The sequence below is a fragment of the Pristiophorus japonicus genome, chromosome 1, assembly GCF_044704955.1.
Source record: "Pristiophorus japonicus isolate sPriJap1 chromosome 1, sPriJap1.hap1, whole genome shotgun sequence".
In the NCBI taxonomy this organism is placed as follows: Eukaryota; Metazoa; Chordata; class Chondrichthyes; family Pristiophoridae; genus Pristiophorus; species Pristiophorus japonicus.
Window position 1 is genome coordinate 349372140 of NC_091977.1, and position 22527 is coordinate 349394666.

The 22527-nt window shown below is 45.9% G+C and overlaps 1 protein-coding gene across 4 annotated transcripts in view; it reads left to right on the plus strand.

Annotated features, from left to right (window-relative positions):
* The window catches only part of vps41 (VPS41 subunit of HOPS complex), a 297897-nt gene that overhangs the window by 180871 nt on the left and 94499 nt on the right, over positions 1-22527 (plus strand). For all 4 annotated transcript variants that reach the window (XM_070890345.1, XM_070890351.1, XM_070890353.1 and 1 more), the window contains 4 exons: positions 2194-2323; positions 21328-21443; positions 21560-21616; positions 22457-22518. In XM_070890345.1, the coding sequence (XP_070746446.1) occupies positions 2194-2323; positions 21328-21443; positions 21560-21616; positions 22457-22518 (365 nt within the window). The remainder of the gene's footprint in view (positions 1-2193; positions 2324-21327; positions 21444-21559; positions 21617-22456; positions 22519-22527) is intronic.

The following is a 22527-nucleotide window of genomic DNA, read 5'->3' on the forward strand; positions in this document are numbered from 1 at the left end:
AAACCACCACAAGAGTTTGTCATAAGGTGGAAGATTTTCAATTTTAAGGGATTTTGTGTGTTGCAAAAAGGATTAAGAAAGAAAAAGAAAGAAAAAGTGCTTTACAGCCAATGAAGTACTTTTTGGAGTGTAGTCACTATTGTAATATGGGAAACGATTTAAAAATACTAGTTATAAAATATTCACATCATATGATGGATTTAATTCTTTGAAACCATGTCAGTATATAATAGAACATAACGTTTATCAGGAAGTAGCGGCAGGGATTGTGGATGTATTGGTTGTAATTTACCAAAATTCCCTGGATTCTGGGGAGGTCCCAGCAGATTGGAAAACTGCAAATGTAATGCCCCTATTAAAAAAAGAGGCAGACAAAAAGCAGGAAACTATAGACCAGTTAGCCTAACATCTGTGGTTGGGAAAATGTTGGAGTCCATTATTAAAGAAGCAGTAGCAGGACATTTAGAAAAGCAAAATTCGGGCAGGCGGAGTCAGCATGGATTTATGAAGGGGAAGTCATGTTTGACAAATTTGCTGGAATTCTTTGAGGATTTAATGAACAGGGTGGATAAAGGGGAACCAGTGGATGTGGTGTATTTGGATTTCCAGAAGGCATTTGACAAGGTGCTGCATAAAAGGTTACTGCACAAGATAAAAGTTCACGGGATTGGGGGTAATATATTAGCATGGATGGAGGATTGGCTAACAGAAAAGAGAATCGGGATAAATGGTTCATTCTCTGGTTGGCAACCAGTAACTAGTGGAGTGCCCCAGGGACCCCAACTATTTACAATCTATATTAACGACTTGGAAGAAGGGACTGAGTGTAACGTAGCCAAGTTTGCTGACGATACAAAGATGGGAGGAAAAGCAATGTGTGAGGAGGACACAAAAAATCTGCAAAAGGACTAGACAGGCTAAGTGAGTGGGCAAACATTTGGCAGATGGAGTATAATGTTGGAAATCATGAGGTCATGCATTGGCAGAAAAAAAATCAAAGCGCAAGTTATTATTTAAATGGAGAAAGATTGCAAAGTGCTGCAGTACAGCAGAACCTGAGGGTACTTGTGCATGAAACAGAAAAGGATAGTAGGCAAGGTACAACAAGTGATCAGGAAGGCCAATGGAATCTTGGCCTTGATTGCAAAGGGGATTGAGTATAAAAGTAGAGAAGTCTTGGTATAGCTATACAGGGTATTGGTGAGGCCACACCTGGAATACTGTGTGCAGTTTTGGTTTCCATATTTACGAAAGGATATACTTGCTTTGGAGGCAGTTCAGAGAAGGTTCACTAGGTTGATTCTGGAGATGAGGGGGTTGACTTATGAGGAAAGGTTGAGTAGGTTGGGCCTCTGCTCATTGGAATTCAGAAGAATGAGAGGTGATCTTATCGAAACATATAAGATTATGAGGAGGCTTGACAAGGTGGATGCAGAGAGGATGTTTTCACTGATGGGGGAGACTAGAACTAGAGAGCGTGATCTTAGAATAAGGGGTCACCCATTTAAAACTGAGATGAGGAGAAATTTATGCTGAGGGTTGTGAATCTGTGGAATTCGCTGCCTCAGAGAGCTGTGGAAGCTGGGACATTGAATAAATTTAAGACAGAAATAGACAGTTTCTTAAACGATAAGGGGTTATGGGGAGCGGGCAGGGAAGTGGAGCTGAGTCAATGATCAGATCAGTCATGATATTGAATGGCGGAGCAGGCTCGAAGTGCCGTATGGCCTACTCCTGTTCCTATTTCTTATGTTCTTATTAAACTACCAGATCTAACAAATTTAACATCATTTACTTTCGAGTTAGGGTTAACCTCTGGTTGTTAATGTCAGAGAGTCTACGGGAGTGGCTTTTAAACATGGTTAAAAAGAACAAGTGATGATCACGTATCAGGGCAGAATCCTGGCATGGACTTGCAGATTAGGAGACCAGGGCTCATTTCCCAGTTTCCACTGTCATTTGGAATCCATCTTTCAATGGAAGGCAAGTTTGTTGCTCTTCGTCAAGTTTAAGAAACTTGAAAAAAAATGGACTAGAAATTTCCATTATGTATCACAGAAGCGCAATGGATCAAATGGTGGTTTGCACTGATGTGAGATCTATTGGGAGGAGAAAGCAAGAGGTGGGGAGCAGTGCTTTTGTCTGTGTTTATATGAATAATAAATGACATACCCTTTCTTCTTTATGGAATAGGATAAAGAGCACTATGCAAGGCCTCGGCTTGACATCATTCACCACTTGCCTGATTCATACGAGGAGATATCCTCTGATGCTCTGTCCGTAAGAGGTTTCCAAGAAAATGAATGTAGAGACTACAGCTTAGGTGAGAAATGAACAATTATAAAATGTTGATGGTTAGTTTCACTGTAAGGGACAATAGAAAAACAGGGGTGTAGGTTTTCTACGCTGCCCGTGACAGCTGGTTTGGTTTCATACATTCAAACTCCAAAATGAACAAATCAGGTTTAATGTTTGAATATTGCATTGAATTGCAGATCACAATTTGAAAGTTGCCAACAGCACACATGGCTCTTAGTCACACCCAAACCCACAAACTCGATGAAATTCTGCTACAGCACTCAAAATGGGCATTTGGTAAAGGGGTAAAATTGCAAAACATTTACCAATCATCCATAGTATTGTCCACCACAGAAAGTTCGAGAACCGTCATATAGCCAGGTCAAGTGCAAATCATTATACCTCCCCATAGCTCAGTGCCTGGTGCAGCCCAGAGGTCCCAGGTTTGATGTTCACTAATCTCAGCAGGAGTTGTTTGAGAGACTACAATTGGTATTATCGACCTAGGCTACAGAGCAGAAAAATCAGTCAGGCCTTTCACTCCTGATTTCTATCTAATGCTCTCCACTGGTAAGTGCAGATGTGTAGGCACCAGTTGAGGACAGGATCAAGCTTGGCTACGATGCACTCTATGTTAGAATAGCCTGCGAGCATTCACTGTGCAAGCTCACACATCTCTAACTGAGAATTTTTCAAGAAATTCAACGGAGGTTAACTGGCAATCCTGGAGCTATGCTGCAGCTGGAAGAGAAAAAGAAGGGAAATTAGTAACGAAAGTGGATTAGTTTAATTTCTAAAAATGTTGGTGCAAAGTTAGATATGTTAATGTTATTACCTTGTGCTTTTCTTAATAGCAACTTTGAGGTAACTTTATCAAGTCCTGCTCCTGTCTGGGACCCTCAGTCATCAGGAGTGCATCTCGGGAATTCGGGTACATGCTCACAACAGGTTTCCAGTCAAAAGAGCCTCATGGGAGGAGCATGTGCTCAAATTTCCAATGGGTCAGATTCCCTGCTGGGAGTGTGATTTCACAGATTTAGCCCTTATGACTCTTACTCATAACTGTGGCCCCAAGTTTCCACATGATTTGCTCCTGATTTTTAGGAGCAACTGGTGTAGAACGGAGTATCTTCGAAATCGGAATTCTCGACATTTAGTTTGCTCCAGTTCTAGTCAGTTAGAACAGTTTCACTTTGGAACAGAATTTTTTTTTTCAAAAGGGGGCGTGTCCGGCCACTTACGCCTGATTTAAAAATTTCGTGACTGAAAACTTACTCCAAACTAACTTAGAATGGAGTAAGTGAAGATTTTTGTACGCTCGAAAAAACCTTGTCTACACGTTAGAAAATCAGGCGTAGGGAACGAGGTGGGGGGGGGAAAGGGAAGTCATTAAATTCTACAATCAATCCTTAGTTATACTTATACAAATATTATACAAATAAATCCAACCTGAATAAAAATTTATAAGCAAAGAAAAGATTAAATAAACCATGTTCCTACCTGTGTGAAATAGCATCAGCCTTCGAGCTGCTGTGCTTCAGGCAGGCCTTTCATGTTGGAGACAGGCAGGGGTGTGGCGTCAGTGTCTCGGCGGCAGCGGCAGCAAGCTTCGAGCTGAGCTGCAGTGCTTGAAGCAGGCCTTCATTCTCTTCGTGGCTGGCCGCGAAGAAGCAACACCGGACGGACCCGAGGCCATTCGGCCATGAGATATCAGCGGCGTCAGTGGCTGGCCGGCAGCCGAAGAATCAACACCTGACACATGCAGCTCTTTATGGTGCTTGAGGCCATTCAGCCACGGTTTAGGGGTGGCGTCAGTGGCTCAACGGCAGCCGAAGATACAGCAGCAGCCTTCGAGCTGTGAGGGGACTGAGGCCATTTGGACAGGGAGAGGCAGCCACATCGACAGTTTTATATTTAAATTTGCAGAATGGGTGCTGCATTGTCAACACCACGTATTATGCAATGGTTTGCCATCAATTCACTGCATAGGAGAGAATTGATTAGAGCTCACCGCACCAGGAACGTCGTAGCCCGTAGGTTGATGGGCAGGAGACCTTACCCAATTCGACAATATCGAACCAGGCGCTCGTACCTGGACATGAGCGAGGCTGATTGTGTGAAAAGGCTGTGTTTTCGTAGAGAAGTTGTCACTGAGATCTGTGATATGCTGAGAGCAGATTTGCAGCCCAGAAGCAGAAGGACAACTGCCTTGTCTGTTGAAGTGAAGGTAACAGCTGCACTTTCTTTCTATGCCTCGGGATCGTTTCAGGCTACAACTGGAGATGTGTGTGCCATCTCTCAACGTGCAATACATGCCTGCGTTTACCAGGTCACGGCTGCACTTTATGCGCGAAGGAATGACTTTATCAATTTCCCAATGACCGCACAAGCGATCCATGAGAGGGCTATGGGCTTCTTCAGGATTTCCGGCTTCCCAAAGGTACAGGGCTGCATTGATTGTACCCATATAGCCTTGCGAGCACCTGTGGAGGAATCTGAGCAGTACCGAAATAGGAAAGGTTTCCACTCTATCAATGTGCAGCTCGTGTGTGACGACAAGCAGCGCATCATGTCAGTCGATGCGAGATACCCTGGCAGCACCCACGATGCGTTCATCCTATGCGACAGCATTCTATCTGATATGTTTGAGCAGCAGCCAGAAGGGCAGAGCTGGCTACTGGGAGACAAAGGGTACGGCCTGACCACCTGGCTCATGACGCCCTTACGCGTGACACAGACGGAAGCTGACCGTCAATACAACATGGCGCATATTGCGACACGCAGCATCATTGAGAGGACCATTGGCATATTGAAACAGCGATTCCGATGCCTGGACCATTCCGGAGGACAGTTGCTATACTCAGATTGTCGGTCACTTCACTGTTGTGTGCGGCATGCTTCATAACTTAGCCATCATGAGGCAGCAGGAGCTGGTAGTGGAACCCGAAGACCGACGTGAGGGTCCAGTGCATGATGATAGTATTACGGAAGACCAGGATGTGGATGATAACGACAATCAGGAAAGCATGCAAGTGCCTGATGCCGAAGCACGAGGTCGGAGGAGGGCCGTCCATCGTGCCCCTTTAACGATTGCTCGAGACTTGCGCCAGCAGCTCATCCGTGAACGCTTCAACTACTGATGCCTGAGGGCTCTGCGACCACTTTTGCATATGGACATGTTTATTCTTTGCAGTTGTTCCTACGTTGTGTTGTGTTAATGGAACATGAAACAGTTTTAATGAAAAAATATTTTATTGAAAAGTTAACGTCACTCTAATAAAATATTTGTTGTATCAAACTATACTTTTTAATATGACTCTTGAAGATCACTTAAAAACTTTAAGATCACTTATAAACTTGTAAAGTTACAAAAGTTACAAAACACTTTCTATGTGAAAAATGTTACACTCTAAGATCACTTACACTTCAAGATGACTTTTTAGATGCAAAATTAAATAATTTACAGAATGTGAGAGCATTTACACTATAAGATCACTTAAAAACCATAAGATCCCTTATAAGTTGTAAAGTTACAAAACTTACAAAACAATTTCAATTTGAAAAACGCTACTACAGCTACATCAAGAACAAGAACAAAAGCAGCAAAGAAAGGCTGCAACCATCTCTCATCCACATCTCAGTGAATGTTCACTTCCTCATGGGGGTGTCATTTGATTGGCTGGGCTGTGTGCCCTTATTGCAGCAGCTACCTCAACCAGGCCCATCCTGACGGCCTGTGCTGACACTTGCATGCCCTCCCTGACGGCCTGTGCCGTCGATTGCAATCGCTCAGACATTCCCTCCCTAAGTTCTCGTGTCATTACTGCTATTTCTCCCGTCAGGACCGTCAACTCTTCACCTACTGCATTGACGCCACCGATGAGTGATCGGGTAAGCTCATTGGTCTCCATACCCAATGCCACAACCTGAGTCGCATCTGTTGCACGCTGCATCTCAGGAGACCGTGTCTCCAATCTCCTTCTCCTCTGCCTGGGTCTGCCTTGAGGCACCACTACACAGGGAGGCGCAGGCTGGGACTGTGGGACGCTCTGTGTTCCAGACGGCTGAACTGGAGGGAGAGGCTCGGGCTGGAATGGTGGGATGCTCTGTGTTGCAGACGGCAGTACGAGAGGGAGGGGCTCGGGCTGGAACGGTAGGACGCTCGGTGTTCCAGATGACAGCACTCGAGTGCGAGCCATGGGCTGGGATGTTGGACGAATGGGTGTAAACTGCTCCATGATATCAGCAGCAACACTGGGACCCGAAGCGTCGGAATCAAAACCATAGTAGGTGGAACCAGAACCTATGCAAGAGGGAGGCGCAGGCTCGGACGGTAGTGCACTGATGTAGAATGCTGCATTATACCAGCAGCACCACTGGGACCCGCAACATTGGAAGCAAAACCATGGAAGGTGGAACCAAGACCTATGCTAGGGGTTGAAACTCTGATGCCCCTTGATGGGGGCTCATAAACATTAAATTGGAAGCTCTCCCCTGCAGACATTTCAGTCATCGCTGCCATCATCCAGTCTGGATCGTCCGCAGCTGGTTGTACTGGTTCTTGTTCTGTACCCTCAGCATCATCATCATCATCACCATCACCATCATCACCATTACCACTGCCGCCACCACCACGACGGCCGAGTGGGTGCCATGGGTACTTTCACACAAATGGGAAATATTACTTACACTACCTACTTGACTAAGGTCGTGCCATTCCTTTTTACACTGGCTTCCAGATCTCCTGGTATGCACCACTGCGCAGTAATCTTCTGCAACTTGGTTCCAGCGTTTCTTCATTTCTTTAGGTGGCACTTTTATGCGACCTCTGTTGCTGGTATCTAGCTCCTGCCATCTCTGCTCAATTACGTTGACTAATATCTCCACTTCCTCATGCAAGAAATTCTTTGTTTTTGGTGGACGTTGATCCATTGCAAAGTTGAATTGGCACTCATTTCTCCAAACACACAGTCCTTAATTTGCATGCACCAATGCAGCACCGGTTCTGCAAGTTTAGCAGTGAAAAGCTGAACTCACTGATTTCAGCAGGTGATTTATTCAGCAGTGCTGCTAAAAGCACTCCCTCACACAGAAATATCAAAAAAAAATAAAATTACAAGCCTTTGCAGGGGTCCAAGAAACAAATCTTCACTTTTTCTGCATTATTTTTAAAAATGGCCGAGTGCCAATGTTTGTGTGAGACTGCGCACACGCTCCAACGCGCACGCGCAGGGTTGCCGGCACCACGAAGGCTAATTTAAATTGTACCCACCCCCTGCTACTTAGAAAATCGGCACGAGTGTTAGGCTCCGCCCCCTGCTGCGAAGAGCGCGCCGCGTCAAGCAGACATCGAGCTCCAAGGAGCTCGAGAATATCGGACTTTTTTTTAGGCGCAGTTTTTGGCGCGAGAAACAGGCGCCCAGCTCGGAGGTGCGCCGTTTTCGCCGCGGGACGAAACTTGGGGCCAATATCTTTCAAATTGTGTAGAAATATGCAGTCGGAACATTTTTTTTACACTTCGGATTTTGTATATTTTTTGATTCTTTTATTCCCCAAAATGTGACTGTTTAACAATAAAATTACATTTGCAGTTTTTGTTAAAATTAATAATGCTAATCCAGTAAAAGTCAGGATTTCAGTCCACAGCAATAACAAAAAAAATCATCAGATTTCAGTTCCGATTCATGCAAACTTGACAAGTGACTCATAGTCCTTCTGTGTGTGTCTCATATATAGAAAGAAAGATGAAAATATTTGTCCAGCTTCTTTTATGACCTCCGAACAACCCAAAGCACCTCACTGCCAATTAAGTACTTTTGAAATGTAGTCACTCTTTTAAATTGTAGGAAACGCAGCATCAAAATTGCATACAGCAAGCTCCCACAAACAACAATCAGATAAATGACCAGATAATCTGTTTTAGTAATGTTGGCTGAGGGATAAATAGTGACCAGAATACTGGTACAACTTCCCTGCTCTTCTTCAAAATAGTGCCATGGGATCCTCTGCATCCACCTGAGGGGGCAAACGGGGTTTCATTTAAAGTCTCATCTGACAGCACTTCTGACAGTGCAGCACTCCTTCAGTACTGCACTGAAGTGTAGGCATAGATTGTGGGCTCAAGTCTTTGCAGTGGGGTTTGAACCCACGACATTCTGACACAGGCAAGAGCACCACCACTGAGCACAGAGAAGATTGTGCTCAAGAAGGGACTCACGTGCTCTATTTAAAGAATTGCTTTGTGAATTGTTTTTTTAGCTATTATGTTACAAACTTTGGGCTCAATTTTGGCCAGGAAATGCTCCGTTTTTTTTAAAGAGTAGGCTTCTTTTTCTGGTGTAACTTAAAAATCCCCAGTTTCCCCAATTAATTTGCACCAGCGTAACTCACTTAGTTGCGTACTTTTTAGGTTAGTTTTTTTTTCTCAAAAGGGGGCGTTACCAGCCACCGATGCCAGTTCTGCCCATTTAGGCAACTTTGGGCAGCTAATAGTGACTCCATTTCTACTTAGGCCACGTCAGAAAACCCTTGCGGAGAGATAAAAAAATCGGTGCAGGTAAGTACATTGGAGGTCATTCGGCCTGGGATAGGGGCGGGAAGCGGTGAGGACCTGCACCTGAACCAACCAAGCCTTACCCGTAGCAATATTTTCAAACAAAAACTGCTAACAATTCTATAAGAAATAAAAAATTGGAAGTCCTACCTTAATCTTCAAACTGCAATTCACCTTTCTGCACTCGGCCCGGGAAGGCAGTGGGCCGGTGCGGGAGACCACTCGGCCTGGGCTAGGAACGGGACAATGCACTGGGTGGCCACTCGGCCTGGGCTAGGAACGGGACAATGCACTGGGTGGCCACTCGGCCTGGGCTAGGAACGGGACAATGCACTGGGTGGCCACTCGGCCTGGGCTAGGAACGGGACAATGCACTGGGTGGCCACTCGGCCTGGGCTAGGGATGGGACAACGCACTGGGAGGCCACTCGGCCTGGGCTAGGGATGGGACAACGCACTGGAGGCCACTCAGCCTGGGCTAGGGATGGGACAATGCACTGGGTGGCCACTCGGCCTGGGCTAGGGACGGGACAATGCACTGGGTGGCCACTCGGCCTGGGCTAGAGACGGGACAATGCACTGGGTGGCCACTCGGCCTGGGCTAGGAACGGGACAATGCACTGGGTGGCCACTCGGCCTGGTCTAGGGACGGGACAACGCACTGGGAGGCCACTCGGCCTGGGCTAGAGACGGGACAATGCACTGGGAGGCCACTCGGCCTGGGCTAGGGACGGGACAATGCACTGGGAGGCCACTCGGCCTGGTCTAGGGATGGGACAACGCACTGGAGGCCACTCAGCCTGGGCTAGGGACGGGACAATGCACTGTGAGGCCACTCGGCCTGGGCTAGGAACGGGACAATGCACTGGGTGGCCACTCGGCCTGGGCTAGGGACAGGACAATGCACTGGGAGACCACTCAGCCTGGGCTAGGGACGGGACAACGCACTGGGAGGCCACTCGGCCTGGGCTAGGGACGGGACAATGCACTGGGAGACCACTCAGCCTGGGCTAGGGGCGGGACAACGCACTGGGAGGCCACTTGGCCTGGGCTAGGGACGGGAGCGAGTGAACTGGCCAGCATCGGGATTCAACGGAGAGGCTGCAAGCAAATCAACGGAGAGGCGTGGGGGAGGGAGGGAGCTGGCAAGCATCGGGGGCCACACAGAGGGAGAGGCTGCAATTCAACGGAGAGGCTGGGAAGGGGTGGGTGGGAGGGAGAGAGATCACAAGACTCAAGGGTGGGGGGAGGATGAGGGAGAAAGAGGTCATGAGACTCGGAGGGGGGGGAGGAGGAGGGAGAGAGGAGAGGACAAATGACCTTTGGGGTGTGGTCCATCCATACAGACCTTGGGAGGGAGCGGAGCCGGGGGGGTTGGGGGGAGAGAAGAGAGAGAGAACTGCGAACCTGTTCTGCCTGCTTTCCTGCCGTTTTGATCTTCTTTGAAAGTTTAATTTGAAGTATGGGGCAATACTGACAATGCCATATCTTTTGCAAGCATTCTGCATCATTGTGCTACGTAGGAGACAATTGATTAGAGCTCATCACATCAGGAACATCAGAGCCTGTAGGCAATTTTGCATCAGGCGTTCATACCTCCAGCTGAGTTGTTAGATCTCTTAATTCCCAATGAAATACGAACTCTGGTTGCGGTTTTAATGTAACTTTATTCTGGCAGCAGCAACAAGCTTCTGGCTTTAAGCCAGGCCTTTGTCCTTCTGAGACCACATGGCCAAAATGGCTGTACTTATACCTGGTTCAGTTTACAGAAAAGAACTCGCCTTCTTTGACCTTATTGGCTCAATTGATAGTCTGTTAACCTTTTAATTGGCTCGCTACCCAAGGTCCTAAAATGTCAAGTTGATTGATAACTTAATGCAACGTGGTCTGTGTTTTCTCAAAAACTGCAGCCAGGCTGCAGAGCTTGAATTCTCGATCAATCCCCCTTTGATTCTTTCACAAACTGAATCATAAAACATCAGCTATCACTGATTAAACATTCTACAAAATAATTTCATACATGTTAATAGAGTTTCCTTCTAAAATTTGTTGATGTGTTTCGCCACATGTCCGGGCTAGTAACTTCCACACAAATTTACACCAACCCGAGTTCCATCGTGGCCACAATGGAAGTCTGGTTTTAGTATGTTAATTAACCTTATTCCAATTTAATCCAAATCAATATCTTAATTCAACCAGTAAACAACCTTCCCTTCAGCATAACATACCCCTGTGCCACGTACAGACGGTCTCCTGGGACCTGAAAGGTGTCTCACATGCGGGACAGCAGCTACAGCCGCCTGGTTGCAACAACATTTAATCAACATAAACAAACAATATAAAAGTAAAATAATTACAACGAATAGAATTAAACCTTCCACCAATAAAGTTCCTATTGAACCTAGCCATTCAGTGGCTCCGCTCCACAAAGTGAATGATGGGGGTTGCTTTTCTACCTCCTTTTGGATATGCTCTGCTAAGTGGGTAATTTCTTCGGAGCTATCTGGGATATATGTGCAGCACTCAGTTCCGAGTAGGGCGCAAGTACCTCCCTTTTCAGCCAGAATGTAGTCAAGGGCCAGTCTATTCTGTAGAGCTACTGTGCGGATTGCGACCATTTCTGCATTGATTTTAATATGCGCACACGCCCAACAACTAGAAATGTTACCTTGTTTGGCATAAATGTATGACATATAAAAAGGTATTTACAATTAATTCCCTTGCTACCCTACTATTTGCCTTTGGTGCAGAGGGTCGGCTAGTAAGAAGTAGGCCTATGCCTAGAATACCTACATTCAGTAATACAGTAAATTTATACATTTTGGCAAAAGGTAATTGTCCCCCCTTATTAGATTTCAGCTTCAGTTACGGGTGCTTGTTTAATGTGTGATGCGTGGATCCTGGCTTTCCTTGGACTTTAACAGCTGCCTGGGTGGTCAGTAACACTTGATAAGGTCCCTCCCACTTGGCACCCAAAGGTTCTTTATGCAACTTTTTCACATACACCCAGACTCCCGGGATGATGTCGTGTCCTCCTTCAGGTGGATTACCCCAAGCTGCCGATACCTGTCGGGAAACAGAACTAATAGCATTGGTTAGGTTCTGACAGTATGATAACAAAGTGTCACTCATTAAGTGAATATCAGCTTTCTTTAAATCAATAGTTCCTGGCAGCGACATGGGTCTTCCTGTTATAATTTCAAATGGGCTTAGACCTGTAGTTCTGTTCGGCGTTGCCCTAATGCTACATAGCACTTATTGGTAGTGCCTGGGGCCATGGTGTTCCTTCTTGGTGATATTTGGCAAGCTGTTGTTTCAGAGTTCGATTCATTCGCTCTACTTGTCCTGATGATTGTGGATGATAAGGACAGTGTAAATCCCACGTAATGTTCAGTAACCTACAGACTTCTTGGCAGACAGCACCTGTGAAGTGTATTCCCTGATTTGAGTCAATGCTACTCGGGACTCCCCATCGGGGAATGTAATCCTTACACAAGACCTTTGCAGTGTGATTGGCTGTGGCTCTTTTAGTTGGGACAGCTTCTACCCATCTAGAGAATCTGTCGACCATGACAAGAATGTTCGTGTATCCTTGGCATGAAGGAAGAGATATATAATCAGCCTGCAGATGCTGGAATGGTTCAACAGGGGCAGGGGGCCTCAGTTGGGGCATTACCGTGATGGGTCCAGAATTATTTTTCTGGCAGACTACACAGCTTGTGGCGCGACTGGCTTGTCAGTAACTCTTTGTCTCCAGACACCATCTTCACATAGCTTAATTCCTGCCTCAATCCATGTTCATTTTTCCTCTCGGAGCACTCGCCTTGCATTGTTTGAAGGTCTCGTGTCAGAGTCCTGAGTGCTTTCAATCTGCACATCTGTGTTGGTTCTTCTGGGGGAACGCCCTGTGAGGCGGCATCTTTAGCTGCCTGGTGGGCTAGGACATTTCCCTGTGCTTCTGTGGTATTTTCCTTGGTATGGGCCTTCCACTTCAGGATGGACACTTCCTGAGGTAATTGTTTGGCCTCTAGTAAGTCTCGGACTTCTTTTCCATTTCGGATAGGTGTACCAGCAGCAGTGAGGAATCCTCTTTTCCGCCATAACAGACCAAAGTCGTGAGCGACTCCAAAAGCATAACGCAAATCTGTGTAGACATTAGCTGTCTGTTCTTCTGCTATTCGACATGCTTCTGACAGGGCCCGTAACTCGGCTTGTTGTGCTGACGTTCCTGAGGGTAAACATCCTTTTGCCACTACCTCATATAAGGTTGTAACTGCCCATCGTCATAGGCAGTCCCTTGGAGTCAAGAATGACTTCCTTCAAAACTAAAACTGAGTTCTCAGGTGACTGAAGAGTCCAATGCAGGACCTATCTTCTCTGACACAGATGGAGTCAGACGGTGGTTGAAGGAACGGGTGGGTGGGGTGCTTGGTGCCATGCGCTCCTTCCACTGCCCATCTGGTACCATTGTCAACAAAGGAGGAACCATCTGTAAACAGGATGAGGTCTGGGTTGTGCAGAGGCTCCTCTGCTGCTAAGGCTGCTTCTTCTGTTTCTTTTAAAATCTTCACGCAGTCATGCTCTTCACATTCTCCCCCCTCTTGCTCCCTCGATTCTGACATCGGGAGCATAGTTGCGGGATTAACCGGGCTGGCCCGGACGATATGGAGATTAGGAGCTTCCAAAACTGCTGTCCAGCGGGTCAATCTAGCTGCCGTCAACTGAGACATTCTATTCATACACAGCAAAGCGTACACGGTGTGGGAACACTTGACAATCAGCTTTTGGTCGAGGACTAGACCCGCAGTGATCATTACCGCTCGACATGTAGCTTCCATGGCCCTTAGGCAACTTCCCCATCCGAGGGCTACTGCATCCAGTTTTGCCGAATAATAGCCAATAGGTCTTTGCCGATCCCCATGTTCTTGTGTCAGTATAGCTGTCTTATATCCTTCTTTCTCATGGATAAACAGGGTAAATGGCTTACCACTGTCGGGGATTCCCAGAGCCGGTGCCGAACACAAAGCCTTTTTCAAACTCAGGAAGGCCTCTTGCTGTTCCTTAGTGAGGGTGATGGCTTCTTTAGAGGCACGTTTCCCCTTTAAGATATCATTCAATGGCTGAGCAAGCTGTGTGAAGGAGTCAATCTAATTTCTGTTAAAGTTACACAATCCCAAAAAGGACCTTAGTTCCTGAATAGTGGTGGTTTTTTTAGCAGCCCGAATGGCTGCAGTTCTATCCTGGGTAAGTTCTCTCTTTCCTTGTGAAATCTTTTGTCCCAGGTATACAACCTCTTCTTGGGATATTTGTGCTTTGTTGATGCTGGCTTTATGTCCTTTCAGCCAAAGGTGGTCCAGCAAAGCTCGTAAATCTTGTTCATGCTGTTCTTCCGTGTTTGAAGCTAGCAGGATATCGTCTACATATTGGATGACTGTGGATGACAGGGGAGGTAATTCTCACAAATGGCTTTGTAAAGCCATGTGAAATACCGTAGGGCTGTTGTGGAAACCCTGCGGTAACCGGGTCCAAGTATACTGTTGTCCTTGGACCGTGAAAGCAAACCACTGTCGAACCTCCGGTACCAGAGGCACTGACCAAAATCCGTTGGCCATATCTATAACCGAGAAATATTTATGTTCCGGTTTGAGGGCATTAAAAATGGTGGAGGGATCTGCGACCAAAGGAGCTTTTTGATCAATACACTGGTTAGCTTTCCTATAATCGACAAACGCCAAGTCTCATTAGATTTCTGTACCGGCCACACGGGGCTATTGGAGGAGCTATGCGTTTTAATAAGCACCCATTGTTTCTCCAATTGCTGAATAACCGGTAAGATTCCCGCGATGGCAGTTGGACTGATGGGATGCTGTTTAGTGCATGGAGGCTTGGTCCCGGTAAATGACGCAAGCTCCATCTGGAGTAGGCCACAATCGTTCTTATCTTTAGCCCATATCGGGTGTTCCTTCAATTCTTCTTTCTTCAAAGTTCTAATTGACCATGTCACCTGACCATCCTCGAAATGCAACGATGAATCTATTTGGATTAGAACGTCCATTCCCAAAAGGGGTTGATCTACTGGGCCTATCCAGACCGGCGTGGCTAGTTCATGTGGACCCAGCCCTATAAGTACCGGTGTTGTCCTTTTAATTTCCATTTTATGGCCCCCAACTCCATAGGCTGTACGTGCCCTACCATCCAACGGCAAAAAGTCTCCATATTGTAGGGGTAAGCATGTTAATTCCGCCCCTGTGTCTAAAAGACAGTCCACATCCTTATCGCCTACCCTCACAGTTATATATAGCCCATCTCCCCTTTGTTGTACTCGTGCGAGGAGGTGGACCAGGATGGGCTCTAATCGTTTTTTGCTATCCCAAGTAACTCCTTCTGTTGTATTGTCAGTCGCTTAAATGCTTCTATGAGGTCGTTATCTTGTGACAATCCTAGTTTGTTGGCTGAATTGTATCCCTGGCTGCGTCCTCTTCCCCGGCCATGACCTTGCTATTTTGCCCTGCACATCTTGGCCCAGTGACCTTCTTTCCCACAATAATGACATTTTCCGGGTAATTTTCCTAATGACTGTTTATCGGAATCCTGGGATTTCCATCCCACAGCCTGCAGGGCTCGGATTTTAGCTCCCATATCCCGATCTAATTGGTTACATCGATCCACCAATGCTGCAAAGGTCGTTCCTCTACCTTTCCAGTCCGTTAACACTACCTCAAGCATTTTGGACAGTTCTGGCTTTAGACCTGCCACAAAAGCTGCTTTCAGGGGTCCAAACGCTTGTTCATCCATTTCCTCAGCCGTATTATTCATACCCGAATGTTCTAGCCACGTGCATCTAAACCGCTCGTCATACTCCAGGACCTCCTCTGTTCCTTTCTGTTGGCAGGCTGCAATTTTTCCCCAGTCTGTTTTAGCTGGACTGAAGGCTTGCAGCCAGTGTTTAATCACCTCCCATCCTGCGTTTAATTCTTGCTCATCCTGTCCCAAAGCTTCTTCTACCTTGTCGTGCAATTTTCTTCCCTGTGTTTTTGGCACCATTATGGTCAAAATTTGCACTCCATCCCAGGGATGAAGTTGATATATATTTCTTAAGCGGTCCAATTGGTCCCACGTTTTCACTCCCCCTTTCTTTGGATTGGGCAACTCCTTGGATCATTTATCAATTTTCTCTGGGTCTGCCGGATCATGAAATAAGTATTCTGCATACACCCTTTTCTTCGTTTTTTTGGTTCCGCCCTCATCCACAGTCTCTTCTGATTTGACTACAACTCGTCTTTTTTTAAATGGGGCAAAGCGCACCCCTAATTCTTCATCATCCTCCGACACTGTATTGTCGGAGGATTCAGAATCCGTATCTATTCCTCGGTCGTGTCTTCGGGTTTGCGCTTTTAATTTATCCAAACATGGGTACCCTGGGAATTGATCAATACATTTTCCTTTCCCTATTACTGTCTCTTGACCTAATGATTTTTTCCATTCTTTAATATCACCTTTAAGATCTTTAACTTCTGCTTCCGACTTTTCAAGTTCAAATCTTTTTTGTCGCAGCTGTGCACAAACAACTTGCAATTGGTCCTTTGTACTGGTCAGTTCTCGATCATGTTGGGAACGCATTATAATTTCATTCCGCTTTCGGATCTGTCCCATAACGGCTAGGGACCATCTAGTTCGCTCTTTATTTTTCATACGGGTCGTTTTTCCCCAGACCCTTTTAATCTCGTCCAAGGACCATTGTCCTTTGGAGGTTCCGTACTTTTGTTCGATCTTAATACAGGTTTTAGATAAGTTGAATTGTTGCTCTATTTCATCTATTTCATCTATCGAAACCTCAGGTGGTGCCTGCCCACCTTTAACAGTTGTAGGCAATTCTTTGCTCTTATCTCCTGCTGCCATAATACTGATTTCTTTACTGTGGTCTCGAGTCGTAGGCTTTCCAGCCGATCAGTGGGTCAGTGATTAATTAACAAACTCACCGCCGAAGTTAGACGTCTTTGGGACCTCGAGCCGACTACCAACCGGAGGGTTCGCAAACCGGAGGCTTTCGGAATTGCGTAGAAGGAGAGGCGAATTTAGACTTTTGACCGAGGACTTTTATAAAGAGGAGTCCTTACCTCAGTATGTAGGTCTGATGTCCAAAATTCAGTTTCTTCCCTCAGCGATTGTGTTCGTGACGCCAAAATTGTTAGATCTCTTAATTCCCAATGAAATACGAACTCCGGTTGTAGTTTTAAGGTAACTTTATTCTGGCAGCAGCAACAAGCTTCTGGCTTTAAGCCAGGCCTTTGTCCTTCTGAGACCACATGGCCAAAATGGCTGTACTTATACCTGGTTCAATTTACAGAAAAGAACTCGCCTTCTTTGACCTTATTGGCTCAATTGATAGTCTGTTAACCTTTTAATTGGCTCGCTACCCAAGGTATTAAAATGTCAAGTTGATTGATGACTTAATGCAATGTGGTCTGTGTTTTCTCAAAAACTGCAGCCAGGCTGCAGAGCTTGAATTCTCTATCATGAGTGATGCAGAATGTGTTAAAAGGCTGCGTTTCATAAGAGAAGTTGTCCGTGAGACCTGAGACCAGACCTGCAGCCGAGAAGCGGCAGGTGGACTGCTTTTTCAGTTGAAGTGAAGGTTTCAGCTGCACTTTCATTCTATGCCTCCGGATCATTTCAAGCTACAACTGGAGATGTGTGCGCCATCTCTCAACATGCAATACATGTCTCCATTCGCCAGGCCACGGCTGCACTGTATGCACGGAGAAATGACTTCATCAAGTTCCCAATGACTGCCTAAGCACTCCATGACAGGGCTGTAGGATTCTCAAGGATTGCTGGCTTCCCAAAGGTACAGGGCTGCATTGATTGTACCCACATCGCCTTGCGAGCACCTTTTGAAGGATTCCGAGCTGTTCAGGAATAGAAAAGGCTTCCACTCCATTCATGTGCAACTCGTGTGTGACAACATGCATCGCATCATGTCAGTTGATGCAAGATACCCTGGCAGCACCCATGATGCATTCATCCTACGCAATAGCGTTATATATACCATGTTTGAGCAGCAGCCAGAAGGGCAGAGCTGGCTACTGGGAGACAAAGGGTACGGCCTCGTCATCTGGCTCATGACCCCTTACACGTAACCCGGACGGAAGCTGACCGTCAATACAACATGTCGCACATTACAACGCAAAGCATCATAGAGAGGACCTTGAAACTGCGTTTCTGATGCCTGGACCATTCTTGAAATACTCCCCTGAGATTGTCAGTCAGTTCACTGTTGTGTGCTGCATGCTGCATAACTTAGCCATCATGAGGCAGCAGCAGCTGTTAGTGGAAGAAGACTCACCTGCGGTGAGAGTGGCTGATGATAATGATATGGAAGATGCAGGTGACGAGCAAGAGGAGGAGGAGGAGATGGAGTATGATGACAAGGATAAGGAAACCATGCAAGTGCCTGAGGCCGAGGAGAGCAGGCCATCGTGCTCCTTTAAAGATTGCTCGAGTCTTGCGCTAGCAGCTCATCCGTGAATGCTTTACTGATGCCTGAGGGCTCAGCAATAACTATTCCACATGGACATGTTTATTTTTTGGAGCTGTTCCATAAGCTGTGTTGTGTTAATGGAACATGATTCAGTTTTAATGTAAAATATATTTTATTCAAAAGTTTACAATGTACTTTACTGTAATAACATTTTGTATCAAACTTTACTTTAATATGACTCTAAGATCACTTATAAACTTGTACATTTACATAACTTACAAAAAACTTTCAATTTGAAAACAATTACAACAGTATCAACAACAACAACAACAGCAGCAGCAAAGAAAGGCTGCACCCATCTCTCCTGCCCCTCAGTCTAACACCGCCCGCCACGCTTGGTCTTGGACTTTCCACCACCCCTGCCCGCAGGCGGTGGCACAGCCATTTTGGGCTTGGTACCAAGCTTATTCCTTCTAACATCTCGTTTAATGTGCACTTCCTGATGGATGGCGGGGGGAGGAGGGGGGGTTGTCGGGTGTTAATGCGGAGGACCCGGCTTGGGTCTCTTCAGAGGCTCATGTGGGAATTGTTGTGGGAGTGGTGGTTGATTCTGTCAATGGGCGCGTGGTCTGGGTGTGTTCCCTTAGTGCAGCAGCTAACTCACACATGCCCTCCCTCATGCACCCTGACAGTGTCTCAGTGGACTGGAACATTTCCTCCCTGATGGCCTGTGTCATTGCCAGTGTTGTTCTTTCCACTACCTCTGACATTCCCTCCCTCATGGACACTATTCCTTCACTGATGTTCCCGGACATCGTTCCCATTTCCCGTACCATTGCTGTTACTTCTCCCGACAGTCCCGCTACGTCATCACTCACCCCACTGATGGTGTCCAGGAGTGATCGGGTAAGGCCAATGCTGTCTGCACTCAATGCCATGATCTGAACCACATTTGTTGCATCCTGCATCTCAGAAGAGCGTGGTCGATTTCTCCTTCCCCCTCACCCTGGGTCTGCCTCGCGGCATCCCAGTGGGACCCGTATCCTCGGACGGTGGGGCCCTGGGTGTTACTTGCTGCAGCCCACTACTGGGACCTGCAACCTCGGATTGTGTGAAAGCATGGAATGTCCCACCAGAACTCAAATCACTAGTCATGGAAAGGGCTGGCAACTCCAAGAACTGCACATGCTCCATATTCAGTATATAAGTGGTAGCTTAATCCAGCTGACCCAACTCCCCCCCCCCCCACACCCCCATTGTCTGGAGGGTTGGCTTGGAAGATGTTCTCATCTTCAGGCTCATCCGCATCTGAATCTTCTGCATCTTCAGGATTGGCATCAGGTTCTGTAAAATATAACAGAACAGTCAAATGGTTAGCAGTCGAGGAGGGGGCAGGATGGGTGGCATGAGTAGGATCACACATAGCAGACCAGGCAGCAAATTGATTTGAAAGGTCACGATGAATTTTCAGGACTTACCCTCTCCCTCGAGTGTGGGCCCAGCTTATGCAGTACTGATTGTTTTTCTCCAGGCAGGACCCATCAAAGCAGGGACCCTCTCTTCCAAGAGTGTCAGTGGGTGCACATTTGTCAGGCCGCCTCCTGTTCGAGTTCTTTCCCTTTTGTTGTGGGACAATTTCTTCTGCAAAGATGAAAATGGAACTTTTTAGAGAGGGTGTCTTTCTGCTGGGTGGGACATATACAGCTGGTCACATTTACAATTGCAATTGCATTGAATAAATAAAAATATTACTTACACTAACTACTTGACCAAGATCCTGCCATTTCTTTTTACATTGGCTTCCAGATCTCTTGGTGTTCACCAATGCACAGAAATCTTCTACAATTTGGTTCCAGCGTTTCTTCATTTCTTTGGGTGGCACTTTTATGTGACCTCTGCTGATATCCAGCTCCTGCCATCTGGTCTCAGTGACATTAACTAGTGTCTCCACTTCTTCCAGCATGAAATTCTTTGTTCTTGGTCCATGTTGCTGTATTGCTGCAGTTGCTCTGAGACACTCACAGCACTTTTCCAATGTTCTTAGACACAGTGATTTTTTCAAACACACACTACTGATTTTTCCAAATACAGCACTCCTGCTTGCAGGCATGCAGCAGTGATTTTTCCAAACACACAGTACTTATTTTGCATGCAGCTGTGATTTTTCCAAATACAGCACTCCTTCTGGCATGCAGCACTGATTCCTGAACTCAGCAGTGATTTTCCTACCACAGCACTTCCTCTGGCACAAAAACACAAGCAGCTAGCTAGCTCTTTAAAAATGGCCGATTGTCAACTTGCAGCGCCTACTGCTCATGCGCGGACATCACCATTCTCCACTGCACATGTGCAGACGTCCCGGCACATTTTCCAGCGCAGAACACAGGCTCCACCCCCCGACTCGACTGGCCCTGCTGGCACGACTGCAGTGAAGAGGCCAGACAGCGGCCAAGTTGCAACATTTTTTTCCGCCGCATCTCGGAACGTACATAAGCGGCGCAACTCTGGTAAGTGCGCTGAAAAACTGGCTCGGCCAAAATTGAGCCCCTTTATTTTTACTGATAAAAGAAGACGGTGATCAAAAATACTTTCAAAAAATATTTTGAGTGATTTCAATGGTACCCCTTGTTTGCCTGTTTATTGCAGTTGTTTAGCTGATTCTTTGTTCATTTTTCAACCTACTTGTTGCTTATTCGTTCATAGGTTCTCAATTCTATTTCAGGCAATCAACATCATTAATTTAACAGTCATTTGTTTTGATTTATGTTTTTTTAATGAATGGTATCTTTTACAGGTGGAATCATGACATGCATTTTGTGTATGAGACATTTTCCCGCATGCCACTGTGTTCGATGCAGGGCTCATGAACATTTTGATAGGTTCTTGCTGCGAAATTTCAGTGATCATTTACTACTCTGACAACATTTGATTTGTGAAGCAGTTTGTATAAATGTGTTTGGTTTAATTTAAAAGAAAATGCCCTTTCTTTCGCACAGAACACTCTGACGGTGAATCGCTGTTTTATATCATCAGCCCACGGGACATTGTAGTGGCAAAGGAGCGAGACCAAGATGACCACATTGAATGGCTACTTGGAAAAAAGAAGTATGAAGTAAGTTTTCTTTCCTTTACCCTTTTTCCTCTGTATATAAACAATAACAAAGCTTTTTTAATGCTGGATTCTGGAAAGGCTGGTTAATATTTCTTCTTTTTCCCCCTGTGTTTTAGGAAGCCATGATGGCAGCTGAAATCAGCCAGAAGAATATAAAAAGACATAATATCCTGGTAACTTAAGCACATTTAGTGGAATTTTGCATTATGAACAGAGATTTTACATGCCAATCGGGAGTGAAATCAGGAAGCACTTTTTCATGCAAAGGGTAGTGGAAATCTGGAATTTTCTCCCACCAAAAGGCTGCAGATGCTAAGTTAATTGACATTTTCAAAACAGAGACTGACAGATTTTTATTAGGCAGGGGTATCAAATGATATAGATGAAAGGCGGGTAAATAGAGCTGAGGTACAGAGCAGCCATGTTCTAATTCAATGGCGGAACAGGGTCGAGGGGCTGAATGACCGACTCCTGTTCTTGCGTAAATGGGAGAGGAGCAGAGAACACAGCACAGATTTTATTATTTAATCCGCCTGTGGTCACTAGCTTAAAGACTGATCCATTTTTAATTGGTAGGGTGATTTAACACCCGTTCTACTGATTGTGACCACTGGTAACCTAATCATCATCATCATCAAAGGCAGTCCCTCGGAATCGAGGAAGACCTGCTTCCACTCTTTAAAAATTAGTCCTTTGGTGACCGAACAGTCATTTACGAGAGCCACAGTCGCTGTCACAGATGGGACAGATGGTCGCTGAGGGAAAGGGTGGGTGGGACTGGTTTGCCGCATGCTCTTTCTGCTGCCTGTGCTTGATCTCTGCATGCTAATAGGCCACAGCTAAAGAGTGTCAGCAGATAGAAACTTGAATAGATTCATGAGAGAGCAGGTTGTGCTTTCTAAATGACAAAGATATTCAAGCATCTTGTCAACAGTGGGCAATAAAGAATGTGTTGCATGAAAACTTATCAATACAAAATTAACTATCTGTTTTGACGGCCTTTCATTGTGTAGGATATTGGCAGAGCCTATGTAAACTACCTGGTGGACAAAGGAGACTATCATGGAGCTGCAAGGTAATGCTC